The 20,478-nt window shown below is 43.1% G+C and overlaps 1 protein-coding gene across 2 annotated transcripts in view; it reads right to left on the reverse strand.

Moving 5' to 3' along the window:
• EGFR (epidermal growth factor receptor) overlaps positions 1–20,478 on the reverse strand; it is a 202,452-nt gene that overhangs the window by 29,601 nt on the left and 152,373 nt on the right. For both annotated transcript variants that reach the window (XM_058296580.2, XM_058296579.2), the window contains exons 12-17: positions 16,986–17,185; positions 16,761–16,893; positions 13,152–13,242; positions 11,066–11,223; positions 2,687–2,725; positions 545–686 (exon numbers count right to left, since the gene is read on the reverse strand). In XM_058296580.2, the coding sequence (XP_058152563.1) occupies positions 545–686; positions 2,687–2,725; positions 11,066–11,223; positions 13,152–13,242; positions 16,761–16,893; positions 16,986–17,185 (763 nt within the window). The remainder of the gene's footprint in view (positions 1–544; positions 687–2,686; positions 2,726–11,065; positions 11,224–13,151; positions 13,243–16,760; positions 16,894–16,985; positions 17,186–20,478) is intronic.

Raw genomic sequence — 20,478 nt, forward strand, 5'->3', positions numbered from 1 at the left:
CAGCTGTGGGTCCCTCTTCATAGGGACCATGGCTTCCACCCAGAGCTGGACATGCAGAGGCCAGCAAACCACCTGTTCAAGTGAATCACAGAGCTCAGGACAACGCCAAATGCAAACAGGCAGCTGGAAGAGGAGCAGCCAGTTGTGTAGACAATGGCAATTTCCAAAGATGCTCAACCATGATGGCTTCACAGGAGCTCAACATATATCTATTCACAGCCTTTCTCCAGTTTACAATATAGTAAACAGGCTTAGCTTGACAGAGCTTTGGAACCGTTTTGTATGACCTACCCAAGAAGCATTCACATTTCATTGGATAGACGTACCCATATGTAACCAATCACTTATAACTGGACATGCAGAGATTCTTGCTTTTCATCACAACAAACAATTCATCATCATATGGCTAAAATCTAAAAATGCACATTTTCAAGTTGCTTGTCTTCTTAAGAGAGCCCTTTGTTCCGAGGCTGGGAAGTGGTGGGTCTTGAAGGTGGCTGCCCTCTCCCCGCACCGGGATGCCCCAGGCTTCATGCCCACTTGCCTCTCTTTCCTGCAGCAGCCTGCGCAGCGTGCGCTTCCGGACAATGTGGCGCCTGCGCATAAAAAGGCCAATCCCAAGGGCTACCACGACCAAAAAGAAGAGGCCGCCCACAATTCCAGTGGCAATGGATGGGATCTTGGGCCTGGAATGAGATGGAGAGGCAGGGGAGGGTGAGGATGCTGATGGATTTCATTGCATTGGCTTTTTATGTATTTCATGCATGCTCTAACAAATTGACATCATCTAAAATTACCCCCAGAAAGTGCAATACCGTGCAGCTTCTAAAGGGAGAAAAGAAAGCATACTGTTTCTAGGACAGGAGCTCTTGGCATTTTGAGCATGACTCTCCTCCACCCTACTGTTTTGCATTTTTAAAACTGAGGTGTCATAAAGTGGTTAACACTTTTTAATATCTTGCTCAAGAAGGAGCTTGGACTTCAATGATGCTTTTTATATATATTTGAATTTTGTTCATCCCAGGGCATCTTCACCCATGTGAAGAACTCCATATACATGAAACCTATATCGTTGACAGGCCAGGCTGAGTGGAGACTCCTCGAGGGGCCCTTGAGCATGGAGGTGGTCATGAAGTGACAGGATGTAAACATGAAAAGCCGCACGACACAGACTGGTGAAGCCATCGCACAGCCTTCCCCCTGTGGAGGCCATGCCTAATTTCAGCAACAGCAGAAACTCAAAACTCGTTCTCAGACTCACTGGGGAAAGGCCCATCTGAATTAGTTGACGATGAACTTGCAACCTTTATAGTTATTATTCACAACTAACTATCATGTTTGAGCTGCTGGAAAACTGACTTATATTTTCTAGTAAAAATGACAATGAATAGCCAAGATTGAGCTGCTAGCAAATTGATTAATATTATCAGGTAGAAATGGTAACAAGCATCAAAAGATTAATTACCAGCAACATTTGTACATCAGAAAATGTGCCAACGTCCCTACAAATTTCTCTTCAATGGGCCATATGTACTTCAGGAAAGTGATAGTTTACTACACTATCTTCTTAGGGAGTACAGAAGTCATCTCTCTCATTAACCCCAGTGAAAGTAGTTTGAGTTATTTAGCATTTACTATTTTGAAGGGAACACTGGAAGATAGAAGGATAAGTTTGTTATAGAATACGTAATCTGAAGGAGAAGTAAATGTAAGAGTAGAGCAATGAGTGATAGACAAGAACAAAAAATCAAAAAGGGTAAAAAGAACAAAGAATGGTCACTGACTATTGTCAAGGGGGTGTGTCTAACAGAAAACTTCATCACTAAGATAACTGATTGTAGTATGAAAATAGGAAAAATTATGCTGAGTTTAGGCTCAGTGAAGAGGCAGGCACAAAAGGATATATATATTGTTGAGAAAATGCCCTATTTATCTTTAACTGATAGCAGGAGAGACTACTTATGAGGGTTAATTCGGGGGCAGAAGAGTGTGCTGAAATTGAGGAAGGGCTGTTGAGAGATAGGAATTGGACCACGCTGCCAGAAACGGCAGAGGTGCCTGGAAGCTTGGGTCATATCCAAGAGTGTCAGGAATGGCCAGCAGGGGGCTTGTGTACAATTTCCCGATTCATGGCCAGATGGCTAATTGCGAACACCGGTCTCTCCTGCTGAGCCTGAGCAGGAAGTCACTGCTATGCTTTTCTCTGTGTAGCACTTCAAGCAATGGTTGCCAACTGATCAGCCTCGAAGTGCTTGGGGCTGAGCGACGTGCTTGGAAAAGCAGTAAGAAGGAACTAGAAAGCCCACTCAGACACAGGCTTGAGACAGGGCCAGCTGAGTGAGTGGGAAAAACAAAAGAAGCTAGAAGAAGGAAAAGAGCCAGCAACGCTGGTGTGACCTCAGGGGGCAGACAGTCTGTGTGGGTGGAGGAGGAGCTGGGCATTGAGCGCTGTCTGTCTACGTAGGGCAGGTCCCAGGAGTTGACGTCCTGCCTTCTGCAGCCCCCACATGAGAGCAGGTCCAGAGGAGGGTGGAGCCAGCAGGGTGGCCTCTGCTAAGGATCCAGGCTGGGCCTATGCTGCCCAGAGGAGATGTACGAACTTGACCAAGAGGACAATCAAGACTACGGGGAAACATTCTCGGTGATTTCTGATAGGGTCTATAAGACACAAAGCTGGAGCACTTACCCAGTCGATGTGCAGTCTTCAAGACCTGGCCCAGTACAGCTGCAGGAATTGAAAGAAAAACACAATTTTGCTCATTCTACTTCTTTAGTGATTTTTTTTTCCTCAGAAGGTTTTTATTTAATCATAAGTCAATGTGTCTTAAATTACTCTCATCATTAAAACCGCAATGAGTTTCAATGTTGGGACAGTGATTAGTAAGGCCTTTACTATGCATTTATTCATTTGTTCATTCATTCAGCACGCATTTTTCGGTGTCTACTGTCGGCCAAGATTGAACAAAGCAGATGAGGTCTTTGGCTTTCATTAAGAAAACGTCTTCATGCATTACGTTGACACAGGCAGGGTTGTCTCACAGCCGGCTCTAGAATGTCCATATCAACAGGGGACGGGAGCGAGCTGAGAACATAGATATCTATATAAGGATCAGGGGGCGATGGAGTCACTGCCTGCTTGTATGAAGCCTGGGCTTTGAAGAATCGCCTGGTAGTGAGAGAGGGGAGAAGAGCCTGGTCACAAGGGCACTAAGTAGGAGGACACGAATTAGACAGCATGAGAGAGAAGGAACAAGCGCTGGTGACTTAAGGTGCTGCATTAAGTGAGAACGGAAGAAAGGAAGGGACATGTGACATGTGAACTTGCAACCCACTGGAAAGAGTGGCAGAAAAGAAACAGAGGTGGAAGAGGTGAGTGAGTCTCAGCGGCAGGGAGATGATGAAGATGACCATTAAAGACACAGAGAGCCTGGACAGAGGCTGGCTGGTCTACTGCCGCTAACCTCAGATGACTACACAAAGGACAGGCAGTGTTTGTCTGAGATGTTCCAACTTGTCAGCAGTAGCTGTGTGCCCCGTTGACTGGAGCACGCCGCCAGCCAGTACTGTGACTACAAGACAATGCTTTAGAAGGCAGGATGAGCTGGCTTCAGAGTAGAGCAACATTTGTCAACCCGAGTGTCAAGAGGAAGCATAAAATATTCCAATTAAATGGGAAGGAGTCATAGTTCATAGCTTGGGGGTAGGTGAACCACACATTTCAAATGTGTGAATGGGATTACGGGGAATCTTGTCTGATACTCTCATCTGGTCCTGAACACTTTGCATCTCTGTTCCCTGAGTCTCCTTAGAAGGGTCCTCATCTCCAGCTCTCCTTTCCTGGGCTTGGGGTCTGAGCACCCCCTCTTTCCCATGGGGTTAGGTAGTACAGTCTTGTTCCTTGTGATGGGTTTGACCTTCATCCATGCCAGACACTCAAGTGTCTTCAGGCAGGGGAACAGATGGGCAGCCTTGTTATCTGACAATCTAGCATCTCCTGGGAAAACCAATGTAGTCAAAGAGAAAAAAAAAATTCACAAATAAGCAGACAAATGATACAATTAGACCCTACTGAGAATATTCTTCTCACTAGCATTTTTCCCCATGATGTCTTGGTCTGGCAGTATCTCTCTGATCATTGAATGTAATACAGTGCAAATACAAATAGCTTGAATCCAAATTGAAACTGCAAGTTTACGGGATTTTATGTAGCCTCTGAACAGCCCTACTGGAAAACTGCAGGAATGGTTAGCAAGAAGCTGTTGATGAATAAGAATTTCAGAGGAAAAGAGAGACCAACTTATATTTGAAGAGGTGACTGAAAAGGAGAGTGACATGGCAGGAGCTGGAAGGGAGAATGACTGGAGCATAAGAAGATTAAGATGCCCTTGCAGAGAGAGTGGAAGTAGCTCAGTGGTTGAGTGCCTGCTTTCCATGTATGAGGTTCCAGGTTCAATCTCTGGTACCTCCTAAAAAAAAAAGATGCCCTTGCATAATTCCACAGAATGATTGGGACAGTAAGTCGAATATGAAATAAAAGAGGCTGTATCACTTAATTTTCCCTGCCCCCTTGACTTATTCCATTTTTTTGAAGAATTTAGACATAATTATATATATAGTTATATATTTAAATACAGTAACTAAATTTTGTTACTTATAATAGACAAATTTTCATATTTACTTTATCAGGATAAAAATCTTAAACTCTTTCTGCACCATTTATAATGAAAAACTTTAAAATTTCATTTAAAAATGGATTTACTTTACTAGTCCTTAGCCATCACTCTTGGAATCAGGTAGGTTCCTATGTTATAATCTGTTTCTGACACTACTGGTTCACGAATTTTGCTGATTATTGAACCTCTTTAAATACTTCTTTAATTATAACCATGGAGAAAGTAATACATCTTCTCTGAGAAATCCTTCTATCATGTAACCCATATAATTAATGACTTTGGGAGAAGATATGAATAGCTAGTAACAAGATTATTTAAAAGTATATGTTCTTCCCCCAATTAAAAAGCTCAGAATCAGGAAGGTAATTAAATATATGAATGATAAAATATTCATGAAATTCAATATGTCAAATGTCACAGTATCAGGATTTTATTTGAAATAAAGGAAGAAAGTCAGAAATTGTAAGAAGGAAAGCACAATTTTGGTGGAATATTAGAGTTGGAAATATAATTGCCATGGGAGACTGAAGCCAGACAATGAAAATTTATTACCTGGAAAATAATAGTCAGAAATGGGACCAAAGAACCATTTGCGTTTTTAATTTAAATTGTGAGTAAATTCCCTCTTTTTCTATTTGTGCAAACCGTCTCTTAAATGGAGGTAAATTTATTGATGATTCCAAATGCCCAAAGACTTTCTGGACCCCTCCTGGGCCCAAGGTCATGCACTCCCAGAGCCACAGACATGAACATCCTATGTTTATCTCCAAAACACAGAGAAACAGGGAAAGATAGGCCTTTATTTTATGCAACTAACACAATTCTTAACTTAAGAAAAAATAAAGTGAAAAACTAGCAAATCATAGTTTATACCAAGTAGACTTTGCAAATTGGTCAACAAAACCAGTGTGCTGATATACCCAATGAGAAAAAGAAAAGAAACATTTCAAATTGTCACAAAAGGCATTTGGTAACATTCAAAATCCAGTCTGGATTGTAAAAAATAGTTAAAGTAGGAATAGATGACTTATTTCCTTGAATGGATAAGTATCTCAAATTGTAGCAAATGTTTCAATGGTGAATCAGGATGGCCTTCCCACCAGCATTAGATGAAAAACTGATGTTGCCCACCACTGCTCTTGCTATTAGGCTGGAAATTTTGGCCCTTTTTAATAAGATCTGAAACTTTTGGAAAAGAGATGAAATTAGCACTATTGGAGAGGATATGATCATCTGCCTGGAAAATTCAAGATCATGTATTAAAACACTAATTTCAAAGGAATTTCAGTAAACTGTATCAGTACAATATAAATGTGCTTCTCCCCTACCTCCAGTTAAGAACTCTCTTATATATCAGCAATAATAATTTAGAGGTTATAATGAAAAACAAGATCCAACTCACAATAGCAAAAATAAATAGAAAATAGTTAAGCAGGACATAAAGGAAGAAAAGTACAAAACTTACTGCTCAGTAGAAAAGACAACTTTAGTATATGGAGAAATATATCATCTCCTGACTGGGAATGTGGAATATTAAAAAGAAGTCAACGCTTCTCAAAATAATTTATTGGTTTTCATTTTTTTTGTAAACATGGCAAAATATTGCCAGATCATTTGGAAAAAGCCAATGGATTAGATGAAGATTAGAGAGAGAAGCAAATCATCTGCGTATCATAGAGGAAATGCCCAGACTTACTAAAATTAGCTGTGTATTTACTTTCTTAAAAAATTAAATTTCGAAATAATTTCAAACTTACAGGATGGTTGCAAAAATAATACAACCCCATACAAAACATTTCAACATACTTCTATACTCCCAAACACTGATTCATCCAACTTTAATATTTTACCACCTTTGCTGTATCATTCTCTCTCTCTCTACCCCCAATTTTTATCTATCAAATATTTCCTGAATATTTTCAAGCAGGTTGCACACATCATAATCAGTTACCCATGGACACATAATTCCCTATGAACAAGGACATTCATTTATATAACACCTTCAGTGCATTTATCCAGTTCAAGAAATTTAACATTATTATAAAGCTTACATTCCATATGTCAATTTTTTCTTCTGTCCCAATAATATCCTTCTGGACTTTTCTTCTCTCTTCCTAGATCCCATTCAGCATCATGTATTGCATTTAATTGTTATTATCTCTTTAGTTTCTCTCTCTCTTTTTGAAAATTGTGGAAAGATGTATGCAACATAAATCTTCCCACCCAGCCCTCACAAGCACCACCACTCAGTAGGGTTCATCACGCCCTCAGTGTTACAGAACTCTCACTACCATCCGTTACTAGAAATTTCCCTCCACCCCAAACAGAATACTTACATCACTTTTCTTTAATTACCCATTGCCCCTGGTAACCTATTCTCTACTTTCTGTCTCTTTGAGTTTTCATATTCTCTGATGTTTTCTTTGTGGTTACCAAGGGACTTAAATCTAACATCCTAAATCTATAACAATCTTGTTTGCTTTGATACCAACTTAACAACTTCAATAGTCTTCATAAACTATGTCCCTGTATTACTCTGTCACCCCCACCTTCATGTAGTTCTTGTCACAAATTACGTATTTAATTATGAGTCCAAAACCATTGATTTCTCATTATATTTTATGAATTTGCTTTTAAATTTGTAGGAAGTAAAAAGTAGATTTAAAGTAAAAAATACAATAGTACTAGTTTTTATATTTACCCATAACATCTTTACCAGAGACGTTTATTTTTTCAGGTGGATACAGACAATTGTCTCATGTCTTCCCTTTCAACCTGCTGGTCCCTCTTTAGCATCTCTTGTAAGGCTGGCTGAGTAGTGACAACTCCTTTAACTTTTGTATATCTGGGAAAGTCTTAATTCCTCTCATTTTTGAAAGATAGTTTGGCTGGATATAGACTTTTTGCTTGGAAATTTTTTGCATTCAGTACTTTAAATATATCATTCCACTGCCTTGTTGCCTCCACATTTTTGATGAGAAATTGGCACTTAATTTTTTATTAAGGCTCCCTTGTACATTGACATGTTGCTTCTCTCCTGTGACTTTCAGAATTCTTTTTTTATCATTGGCATTTGACAGTTTGATTATAATATGCTGTGGTGTAGTTCCATTTAGACTTATTCTCTTTGGAGTTCATTGAGCATCTTGGATGCATATATTTATGTCCTTTGTTAAATCTGAGAAGTTTTCAGCCATTTCTTCCTTGAATATTTTCTCTTCGCCTGTCTCTTCTCCTGAGTCTCCCTCAATGCGTATATTGGTATGTTTGATGGTGTCCCACAGGTTCAAGCTCTGTTTACTTTTCTTCATTCCTTCCTTTTACTACTCCTCAGACAGAATGATTTCAATGGTCTTATCTTCAAGTTCACAGATTCTTTCTTCAACCACTTCCAACCTGCTGTTAAACTCCTCTAGGAAATTTTTATTTCCTGTTACTGTGGTCTTCTTCTCTGTTTGGTTCCTTTTTGTAATTTCCATCTCTTTATTGATATTCTTTTTGTGTTCATCTATTGTTTTGCTGATTTATTTTAGTTCTGTGTTCATATTTATTTATCTTTAGCTCTTTGAGTATATTTAAAAGAATTTTTAAAAATGTTTGTCTGGAATGTCCCCAGTCTGATCCTCCTCATCATGGTTTTTAAAACTTTAGTCTTCTTCTTTGCCTGCCCCTTTCTTTCTGTTTCTTTGTATGTTTGTAATCATTTGTTAAAACCTGGATATTTTGATATTTTCATGTATTTTTGCTGGAATTTAGGCTCTAAGACATCTGGCTGTTTCAAAAAATTTTAAATTAATTAATTAAATTTTTTGAGGTGCCAGGGATTGAACCCAGGACCTTGTATATGTGAGGCAGGTGCTCAATCATTAAGCTATATCCACTCTGTGGCATTTGATTTTTTTAAAAAAAGATTTATTTATTTGTTTAATTCCTCCCCTCCCCCGGTTGTCTGTTCTCTGTGTCCATTTGCTGGGTCTTGTTTCTTTGTCCACTTCTGTTGTCGTCAGTGGCACGGGAAGTGTGGGCGGCGCCATTCCTGGGCAGGCTGCACTTTCTTTCACGCTGGGCGGCTCTCCTTATGGGGCGCACTCCTTGCGCGTGGGGCTCCCCTATGCAGGGGACACCTTTGCATGGCAGGGCACTCCTTGTGCGCATCAGCACTGCGCATGGGCCAGCTCCACACGGGTCAAGGAGGCCCAGGGTTTGAACTGTGGACCTCCCATGTGGTAGACGGATGCTCTAACCACTGGGCCAAGTCCATTTCCCTGATTTTTAAGCTTATATCAAGCTAGTGTTGTGACAGAGCTGTCCTTGAATACCAGGAGGTAACAACAAAAACAACAACAACAAAAAATAAAAAAGGAGAAAAAGAAAACACCGTTCCCAGTCTTTGTAGATGGACCTTGAAAGTACACAGCATCTCTACAATGGGTTTAGAGAGTAGCCCCAGGCCAAGGCACAGGGTCCTCCCCGCCCCTTTCTGCGTATGTCTTGTCTTGGGCTGGGTGTTTAGCTCTAAGAATTCTCCTGTTTACATAGATAAGAATGCCCCTGCTTTCCTAGGACACAGTTCCTTGTGGTCCCAGGTGCTGTGCTTTATGTGCTACGGCCAGCTACCCCTCGCCCAGGCAGCTTCTCCCAGGGTGAGCTGCTCCCTACACACGGCCAGCTATGGGACAGTGAGCTCCCCAGGCTACCCCCAGGCTCATGTGCTCCCACCACTCACAGAGGGTAAGGGTCACTCTGCTCCCCGGAAGAGGGGCCAGGGACCTGCACCCGGGGCAGGGGCTGGCTTCACGCCCAGCTGACCCGGAGTGAGGGAGGAGCCAGCCAGGGCGCCAGCTTATCTCGCTGCTTCCCAGCGTCCTGTTCCTTGACTCACCAGTTGGCCCTGTTGTAATCCTTTAACTGTTTTCTGGAGCTTTGAGAAAGATGTTTCTGCCAGTTCTTGCCAGTTTTCAAAGTGTCTGTGGGAGGGCAGAGCGCTGAAGCTTCTCCCTCCACCATCTCGACCAGGGCAGAGCCTGTGTTCCCACTTTTTTGTGACTGAGGACGGAAACCTCTGGGGCCACAGAGTCACAGAAGGATGGAGCCTTTCCATTTACCTCCATGATGGCTAAAACCCAGGAGGGGGACGTGACAGAGCTGGACAGGCCACCAGCCAGTCCAGGTCCAGGATGCCTGTCTCCATGCCCCGGTCTTCCATAGAAAACTATGTGTCCTTCTACGACCATTAATGTCTACTACTTTAGCCCCATGGCTGCACTTCATTCTGGTCCTAACTCAAGCTGGCTATTGCTTGCGAGTGGTTACATTTTAACAAAAAGTTTGATAATGATATTGAACCTTTGCCACAGTCCTAATGATGGTGTTTTATTTAGGTTATTAGGTTCACTTCTATTCATTCGATCATTAGTTTTGTTTTGGCAAACTTTGGATGTACTTGGAAAATTGTTCAAGACTCATCATTTTTGGGAGCCTAATTGGCAGGTTTTCTATCCCTTCAGAATATTAATTATAATCATCATCACAATTGCACTCACCACCACCTTCTGCCAACATCATCATCATTCTAGTGAGTGTTGACCACATTCCAGGCTCTTCTGACGTCCCTCACACATATTAACTCCTGATCTCCAAATCCTGCAAGCTATGCCCAATTTACAGATGAAGGCATGGGACAGAGAGAGGTTGAGGTACTTGTCCAGGGCCACACAACTATTGAGAGGGATCCAGATAGAGAAAGAGTAGCCATTCCAAGTCAGATTGAGGATTTGGAGAGATACAGGGAAAGGTGAAATAGCATGTACAGCCACTCAGCTTCTCTTTTTGGTTACTGGGGAAAAATCCAGTTGGATTGCCAAAGTTATTATTCCAGTAAACAAGACAGCATCCAATCAGAGTGCTTCTGCTAAATTTCAGTCAATGTCATTTTGATTTACTTGGTAATAGCTTAGCAATCAACTAGCTAGAAAATTGTCTTAAAAAAAACCAGGAAAGGTTACCCTTTGTTAATTGTGAAACAGAAACAAAATCAATTGCCCTATGGATCCTGGCATTCTGAAGAGACAAGTCAAAACTTTCGGAGAAGGCCGGGGTGGCAGGACCTGCATTCTCATCCCCGTGACCACTTAGTCTTCCTGGCCTGGACAGAGCGCTGGCACGCCCACCTCTTGGAGGCAGAAAGAGCTCTACACACCATCAGCTGCCACAAACCCGCCACTGCAGCTGCCCCGCACGGGGTGCCCAAACACCTTCAGCAATGAACTCAGACACCAGTCTCTGCAAGTTATTGCCTGGAAATTTGAAACAATTTTAATCTGTGAATTGGCAAGATGAGAAACGTTTCGTCCTTTTGCATTTTCTTCTCCAGGGGCTATGCCTACACTCACCGGTAGGTGCAGTTTGGATGGCACAGGTGGCACACGTGGTTTGCATCTGCGTACTTCCAGACCAGGGTGTTATTTTCACCCATGATTCCAGCTGGGCAGGTCTTGACGCAGTGAGGGCCATCGATGTAGTGAGCGCACTTTATACAGTTGCCAGGGCCCTGCATCAAGGCACAGAAATACAATCATGTACGCTAACTTCTATTTCAAAGTGGAAGTAACTTTTTACTTAAAACACATGCTTGTTTTGGAAAAAGTCAAAAGATATGGACATAGAAAACACAAAGTTCTGTGTTCGCTTGATATGATCACTGTTAGTGGCTGACAGCAAAGTCTCCCTGACTTTAAATTCATATACTATCTAAAAACACAAGAGAAATTTTACTACACACTTGAGTGCAGTTAACTTAGAGAACACAGTAGTTCTTTCCTTGATTGATCTTAATTATCTTATGTAGTTTCTACGCCTTCTTGGTCAGACCCTTCCTTACACAGATGAAGTTCAAGCCCCATGTGCTAAGGCAAGTTTAAGAGAACCCGTTTTCTCCCGGGACAAGAAGGCTGCGAGTGCTAGGGCAGTGGCAGTTACATAATTAACAGGATAATACGCTAAATTTGGTTCCGCTTGTAAAACTTGGAATGCCTTTGCAAAACTCACAGAACTGCAAACACTGGGCCTGCTTGGGCTGCGTCTCCCACACTTAGGAAGGGGACTGAAAGAAAATCTTTTGGAAGAACTTTGCAGCTGCAAGTTTTCTCAAGTCTCAGTTTATCCACCACGCCCAAACGAGGAGATGCCTCGGTAAATATTATACTTTTTTTTGTTTCAGTGATGAACATCTAATCAAATACCGTGTAACCAGTTACTTTGTAACCAGTCCTGTTGGCAGGCTATTCCTCAAACCACAGGCTCTTTGCCTTCTGTCCTATTGGGAAAGAATGTTTGAAAAACAGTTTTGTATAGTAGCTCAAATCCCAGCAGAGGTCCTTAGGTAAGTGTGGAGGATTGAAAAACATTAGGTGTTTGGTATAAAAGGGCCCTGATTTCTCACTTATAACTCTAAAGATAATGGATGGAGGTGATGGTAGCACAACCTTGTGAATGTAATTGACAGCACTGAATGTGGCTAAAAGGGGAAATTTTAGGTTGTATCTAAGTTACCAGAATATAACCAACAAAACACCACAGGACTGTGCAACACAATGAACTCTAATGTAAACCGTGGACTGGAGTTTGCAGTATAATTATAACAAAATTCTTTCATCAGTTGTAGCAAAAGTACCACACTAATGTGAAGTCTTACCAACAGGGAAAACTGCATGAATGAGGGAAGGGCTATATGGGAACTCTGTACTTTCCACAGGATTTTTCTGTAAACCTACAAATTCTCTCTCTCTCTCTCTTTCTCTCTCTCTCTAAAAAAAGGGTTATTGAACATGTAGATATGAAACTGTGGATTTTGAAAGTGTTTGCTAAGAGTTCTTTCAAAATGCATGTTACACAAGAATCTGATGATGCTGAATTAACATGATAAGATAAAGCAATGATGGCAGCATTAAGAAATAGTGACAACTGGGTAACAATATACCAAGTCCTATGACTTTCTCCCCCCTTTCCTCTTTACCTTTTATCAAAGAAGTTTTAAGATTACTGAAAAATCATACAGAAAGTAGAGTTATCCTATACCCCTCACGCACTCAGGTTTCCCCCCTATTATTAATAGTAACACTTTACACTTGGTGGTACTTTGCTTACACCTGACGAGAGGATCGAGCCATCCTTGTACTGCTAACTATATAAAGTCCATGGTTTCTGTCCCTGTGACCTCTAGAGGAGGACTCTGGATGGGAAGTAAACGCCCGCTGCAGGCCATCCTGTCTCCAGCTTATTTGGGGATGCCTGGCAGAAAAGGCGAACGAACGCTTGTGGGGCTGGGCTGTGTGGGGCCTCGGGCCCAGCACTGCTGCAGGACCCCCGGCTCCCAGCGAGCCTGGAGGGGCGGCACCCAGCGAAGCAGCCACTGCTGGGTCTGCTGCGACGAAGGTGATTTCCCTGGGGCGTGGGGGTGAAAGAAAACGGGCTCCTTACACGTCCTGTGCAGGTCACGTTCATGACCTGTGGAAGACATTCGGGGTGGCACTGTAGGCACTCGGACTTCTCCACGAACTCCCTGGGCTCCCTGCAAGGAGGAAGAGAGGACAGCGGTCAGCGCCGGTCTCTGAGATCTGGTTTCCCATCACCGTGCGGTCGTGACGTCTCGACTGATCTGTTTGAAATCCCAGGTAATGAAAATCACCTCTCTCATGGTCAAAATAATTTACGTATAGGTCAAGCAGATTGACCTCGAGGTCTACACTTTAATATGATAAACAGATTCTATTAATTGAATCTTTTATAAACTTCATTTATAATCAACACATCTTTCCTACAATTTTCTGTGGGCATAGTTTTCATATATAAGCAACAAACCAACAAATGGCACCAAAAAAAAAAAATCCCTGCTGGGTTGCTCTTCCTTTAAAACCAAATTCATGAATCTTTCAAGAAACAAGAAAGAAATGGTAACTAGAATAAGGGATAGGAAAATGAAGGAGAGATATTAAAACTTGTGCAAATGGTTATTACTTCAAACAGTAAATATGAAACTCAGGTGTGGAAACAGTTTTGTCAGCACTATTTTCAACATTCTTCAAAGACATATAAATCTATGTTAAACAGGAAGCTGATGTTTGATGGAAAGGACACAAAGGTTGAGACAATCATCAGGAACAGACAAATGTGTCTGGTCTTTGTTCCAAACTGTGAGCAAGGGAGTATTTACAAACCCAAAATGTGTGCCCCAGGTTCTTTCTTCCAGGCAAATGGAGCCAATTAAGCCAACAGGATATGCTGATGCTCCCCCTGCACGTCTTCTCTGATCACCGCACCTGTTAAGGATGCTGGGCTTGCATTGGGGAACAGGTGGGTGCTGCTGGCTCAGCTTTGGGTGGGTCATATAGTATGTGAATAGATGTCAATAAAACTGCTTAACTATATATATATATATATATATATATATATATATATATATATATATATGTACACCAGGAATAGTATATTGCAAAGGAAAAGTCCAAATGGACATAGACTTGGCCATTTGTGACATATCAGACAGTTCTCCTTGGTCAGGAACTCTGTGCAGCTTAGAAAAAGATAAAATACTTTCAGAAAAACACAAGTTTTATAAGTCATTGGATTCAAAATGCACAAATCATAATTTATTAAAAGATGGTGATCCTCTGCTAGGAGAATAAAAGGAAATGAGTTTATGGTGCAACTGAAGGAGTTAATTTTTGACTTGGGTGGCAAGTACATTACTTGGGAAAAGAACGGTCTTTTCAACTAAGGGTGCTGGAAAACTGGACATTTACTTGAAAAGAATGAAGTTGGACCTTTACCTCACATCATATATAAAAATTAGCTCCAAATGAACCATGGACCTAAACGTAAGAGCTAGAACCATAAAACTCTTAGAAGAAAACATAGGGGAACTTCATAACCTTGGATTTGGTAGTGATTTCTTAGACATGACTCACAAAATCCTGATCAACAACAAAAAAAATAATGAATTGGACTTCAGAAAGTGCAAAACTTTTGTATGTCAAAGGACTTTATCAAGAAAGTAGAGACATCCTAAAGAATGGGAGAAAATAATTGCTAACCATATATCTAATTACAGTTTGATATCCAGAATATATGAAGAAGTGGTATGACTCAACCACTAAAAGACAAATAACTCAACTGAAAAATAGGTGAAAGACATGGATAGACATTTCTCCAAAGAATATATACAAATGACTAATTATCTCATGAAAAGAAGCTTCATGCCACTAGAGAATGCATATTCAAATCATGATAAAATACCATTTCACACCCACAAAGATGGCTATTACTAAAAACAACAACAGAAAATACAAGTGTCATTCAGGGCATGGAGAAATGGGAGCCCGTATGCATGGCTGGTGGGAATGTAAGATGGTGCAGCCACTGGAGAAGTCAGTTCAGCTGTTCCTCAGAAAGTTGAACATTGAGTGCCATCCAACCTAGCAATCCCACTTTTGGGAATATGCCCAGGAAAATGTAAAGCAGGGTCTCATGTACCAATGTTCATAGCAGGGCCCGGGCCTGCACATTGGCGAGCAGGAGCCACACCATTTGAGTCTTCCAGTTTTGCGTTCACGTTGAGAACACAGTGGAAAAGCATGGGGGAAGACATGAGGCTCTACAGGCAGATGCATTCAGGGTTTGATTTCAAAGGTGGATCCTTAATGTGCACAAGAAGCTTCCTTCAGAGAATCTGAGTCATCAGGTTTCTGTTGTAAGAACCCTTGACGTGATGAGAAGGCCCAGGTAGGCCAGAGAAAGTCCCAAAACTGCGCCCTGTTTTTAAATTTTGTCATGCATCATTTGATATGCCCAGGTGCATTTAATTCATGCTTTATTCACCCACGAATGATCTTTGAATGAATAAGTGAGCACATCTACAAAGACAGCTTTCAGAGTGAATTTGAAACTGAGCATTTATTTTAATGAACTTTGATGTGCCTGGAAAATAAGAGCCAAGAACCCTTCCTTCCTGTCATCAGCAGCTGGCTGAAGGGCGGGGAGTCTAAATTATGCTGAATACCAGCAACATCTTTCCAGAGCCATTTAGTTGGTTTAAGGTTACATCAGTATATTTAACCTACTGCTTTAAGGAGTCATATACTCAATCTCAAGACTTCTGGGTATCTTTTAGAAATAACATTTTATGGGGGAAGTGGATGTGGCTCAAGTGACTGGCCTCCTGTCTACCATATGGGTGGTCCCAGGTTCGTTTCCTGGGGCCTCCTGGTGAAGGAGAGCTGGCCCATGTGGAGAGCTGGCCCAACAAAAGAGACAGAGAGGGGGGACAAGGGAGACACAGCAAATCAAGGAGCTGGGGTGGCTCCACTCAAGCGATTGAGCACCTCTCTCCCACATCGGAGGTCCCAGGATCAGTTCCTGGTGCCTCCTAAAGAGAAGATGAGAAGACAAGACAAGCAGACACAGAGAACACACAGTGAATGGACAAAGAGAGCACAACAAGTGCAAAACAACAGGGTGGGGTGGGGACCAATAAATAAATCTTAAAAAATATTTCATGCTCAAAACTACATTTGAAAGGCCATTTGCTCCTATCAGAACAAGGGCATCAGGTGATAATAGATGCTCATTTTGTGTCCAGCACTAGGCCAGGGGATGTAACAGGGCTTTGCTCATTTCAGCTCCACAGCAGCAGTAGAAGTTAACTTCCACCTTATTCCCAGTGACAGATGAGGAGACTGAGACCTACAGAGATTATATGGCACGTCCCAGTCACAAGGCTGGAAAATGTCTGGGATTCGAACTCGGGCTGTCAGGCTCTGGGGCCTACAGATGTCAGCCCTGCACCAGGAAAAGCACAATAATGAGAACAGCAATGCAAAAGAAAATAATTTCACATACTGTGGACTTCGCAGAATCCTCATCAGCAATAGTGAAAAAAGTTTGTTCATTTACCATTGTGATGAACAAATTCCAAAGGAAAACAAGGAAAACCAGGAAAAGCAAAGACTCATACTGATCAACCACAAACCTGCAGAATCATCCTGAGATATATTTTGATAAAATAAAGGGCTTGCACAGCCAACAGCTCACCCTTCCAGAATGTTGCACTTCTCCACACACGCCCTGCCGCGGCTGACGTTCCGGCAGGAGACGCAGTCCTTGGGGTTGGGGCCCCAGCAGCCCTCTGACGAGCACAAGGGATGACAAACGTGGTCGGTGGCCTCTGAGAAAGCAGAAGGAATTACAGGGAGTTAAATGAGAATCACCGGCATGTCAGAACAATCTGAGCAATCAAAATTGATTGCGATTACTTACTGCACTCTTTTTCCCCTCTGTTGTTTATAATTTTGGTTTTCTGGCTTGAGGTTCCAAACAGTTTTTTCCAGTTTATTGTATTTGCATAGCACAGATTTTGGTTTCCTGAAATTATCACATCCCCATCACTTATCTCCCTGAGGGAGCGTAATCCCAGGGACGTAATGTCCAGGCCGACCACTGCGAGAGAGAACTGACCACTACATCGGAGAGAAGAAAAACAACGTTATGAGAATTGAGGGAGACATTACATCACTAGGAGCTTTATGGATTTTCTGGACACCTTAGCTTTACTGCAAACTGCCTTCTACTGAGTGAACATTATATTGTGGAAAGTGTATATCAAAATTTGAGTGGAAATTACAAATGTTTTTTAAGCTCCTATGGGGCAAAACCAATGCCTCATTTGTTTAGTGTCTTTAATCTGGGGCTTGGTAGATTGGAGGCTGAAACAATGTCTTGAAAGTCAGGACCTTGTTTACTGAATTTTTATTTTGCCTGGGAAAATTTTTCTAACTTTTCCAACATCCAGCCAACTTCAAAGGTTGTAGTTTCATCCATCCATCCATCCATCCATCCATCCATTAAACAAACAATAAAGAGGTGGGTGGGATAAACAGGTGGACTGGAATCCATGTCTTACTCTCAAGGAGCTCTGTGCCTCATGGAGACACACCTGTAAGCAGATCGATGGTGAGCGCGGTGACAGTGGACTCTGGGGGCATCTGGAAGCCCAGGGCAGGGGGTCTGCCCAGGAAGGGGCAGGGTAAGAAGAGGTGAAGCCTGAGATGGTGAGGCCTGGAGAGCAGGAACTGTGCTGAGCTCTTCCCCACCCAGCACTGTGCGAAGACTCCAGGGTGGTCAATATGTATTTGTCAAGCAACTCCACGAAAAGCCTGTGTACCAATGATTCAGAGGAAAGGGAGTGCAGACCCCCGGGAGGGGAGAAGGCAGGCAAGGAACCACACAGGGTGCACTGAGAGCCCTGAGCCCCTGCTGGACCGTCAAGGCAGGGGCAGGAGGATGGAGAGGTGGGTCTGGAGAGGGCGGAGGAGGCTCTGCCCACCTCCCGGAGGAATGTGAATAGTCTGCAAATGATGGGGAGCCACAGCAAAGAGATTCCTGGGAAGCTCGCAGGACACCAGCCTGGGAAGTGGGGCGAGTTGAGCAGGACTGAATGAAAGGCTGATGATTGAGGGGTCGGACCACAAAGCTTCAAGTAGGATTTGGAGACCCTTTCCCTGTTTCTCTTCCTCCTCCTCTTTCTCCACAGAGCACGTTCCTGAGAAAGCGAGGGGCGCAGCGCACACACCACTGTTAGGAATTCTCCCCAGCAGTTGCCTGGGAAGCCAAGAAGCAGCGGATGAGGCTGGGGAGGAAATGTGGGTGTCGCTGGCAGGGCAAGCCTGGGCTTTGGCGAGCTGTGCCTGGGAACCCGTGGTCAACCTGGGGTCAGGACGTTGAAGAGAAGGTTGCTGCTAAACACCAGGGGCCGCCGCGCAAGCCTTGGGGGCTCTCCTGGCTCCAGCTTACCTCTTCTCTCCCTCCTCTTATGGAATTACAAGTCCCTGATGCTATACCCTTCTCAATGGTACACTTCAGCTGGCAGTTAAAGGACATCAGTAGCAATCTTGCTTTCTTCCACCTCTAATTGGTTAGTTACGTTCCATGCTTTGACGAATAAATGACAAAACAGGACATATTTCGCTTCTCAGTGCCTGCCGTGAAGTCCTCTTCTCTGCAAAGCTGAGTCCACCCAGCCCCCTCCTCCCACCCAGGCATGGTCTGAAGGAGGAAGGGGCTCCGGAGCTTCTCCTTCCAGGGCTGCTTACACCACCACGAAGACCACCTGGGCCCTCGTTCTTTCCACTCCGCCCTCTTTGGCCCTCCAAGCCAGCTCTTCCTCCCCCTCTTCTCTTCCATGTCCTGACAGCATTACTGGGCACCTGCCCATTGCGTGGCTAGTCAACACACTCCCCCGAAGCAGAGACAGTCCAGAATGTCTTCTGGCCTCAATGGGACAGCGTGGTCAGGGCGCAGGGTCCACAGTGGGAAAGTAGATCTAAGTGAAGACACTGCTCGGTAGGTGGCTGCTGACTCTGACAGCGCCTGAGGCTGACGACAAAGGTGGAGCTTCTTCTGAGGCAGAAGCAAAGAGGGGGTTGGGGTGCTCATGGCCATTCCTAGGAAGGAAGTGCTGCTCGTACCGCTGCACACTGTCCCTTGGACCTCACCCAGACCTGAAGTGCCCAGTGGCATCAGCAGGGAGGAGAGGCCTGGGATGTAGAGGGACCAAGGCAGGGGAGGACTTTTGATGAATGAAAAACACAGGGTACAGGTGGATGAGAGGATAGCTGGGGAGGAGATTAAAACAACAGTAAGATAAGAAAGCAACTGGTCAAACCAGGCTGGAGAGGTTTCCTCTGGTGGGAATGCTGGCACTGCCCGTGCAACCCTGGGGTCATGAAAGTTTCCTGAGCTGCCTAGAAGCATGTTAACAGCTACAACTACTTTAAGGATAGAATACTCTGATTTTCTTTAATATCACACAGTATTATACAGTGTTTAGAGGTCAATTATGGGAAACGTCTAGTGGATAGAGTTAGTTTCCAAGGCTGGTTGGACCAAGAGATTTCCCGCACCTCCTCCTCACAAGAAAGCTCAGCACACTTCTATTAGACTCAAGAGGTGTGTGTGGAGGCGAGTGTGCATTTCACTGTTGGGGTGGGAAAGTGAGGATCCTGAAGAAAATACTCGGTGTTAGAAAGTTCTCTCTGATGAAATATCTAGAATAAGCAAATTCACAGGGACAGAAAGTAGATTAGGGCTCATCAGGGGCCAGGGGCAAGGGAAATGGGGAGCTGCTACTTAGCGGGCACGGAGTCTCTGTTTGGGGTAAGTTTTGAGAATGGATGGTGGTGATGGTTGTACCATATTGTAAATGTAATTCACGCCACTGAATGGTATGCTGAAAAATGTTTAAAAAGGCAAATTTTATGTTATATATATGTTACCACAAAACAATAAAAAAAAATCTCTTGGTTCCTTTGACATGGTATGCTGTGATAAGGACATATCACCTCTACGGTATTCTCAACAAAGATGCATAACTCAATCCAGCCGTGACGAAATGTCAGACCAGCACAGCTGAGTGGCACTCTACAAGATACTTGACCAGTGTATTTGCAGTGTCAAAGCCACGGAAGACCAAAAACAGATGAAGCAGGACAAGCTGTCATAGACAGAGGGGACTAAGGAGACAGAAGCAGGACAAGCTGTCATAGACAGAGGGACTAAGGAGACAGAAGCAGGACAAGCTGTCACAGACAGAGGGGACTAAGGAGACAGAACAACTAAATGCCACGTGGGATCCTGGGCTGGAAACTGAAACCAAACAGACATCGGCAGAGAACCTGACAAAATCCAGATAAAGTCTCCAGTTAGTTAGCAGCCTTGCCCCGACGGTAGGTTCTTTATTCTGATCTTTGTACTT

The sequence above is a fragment of the Dasypus novemcinctus genome, chromosome 5, assembly GCF_030445035.2.
Source record: "Dasypus novemcinctus isolate mDasNov1 chromosome 5, mDasNov1.1.hap2, whole genome shotgun sequence".
In the NCBI taxonomy this organism is placed as follows: Eukaryota; Metazoa; Chordata; class Mammalia; order Cingulata; family Dasypodidae; genus Dasypus; species Dasypus novemcinctus.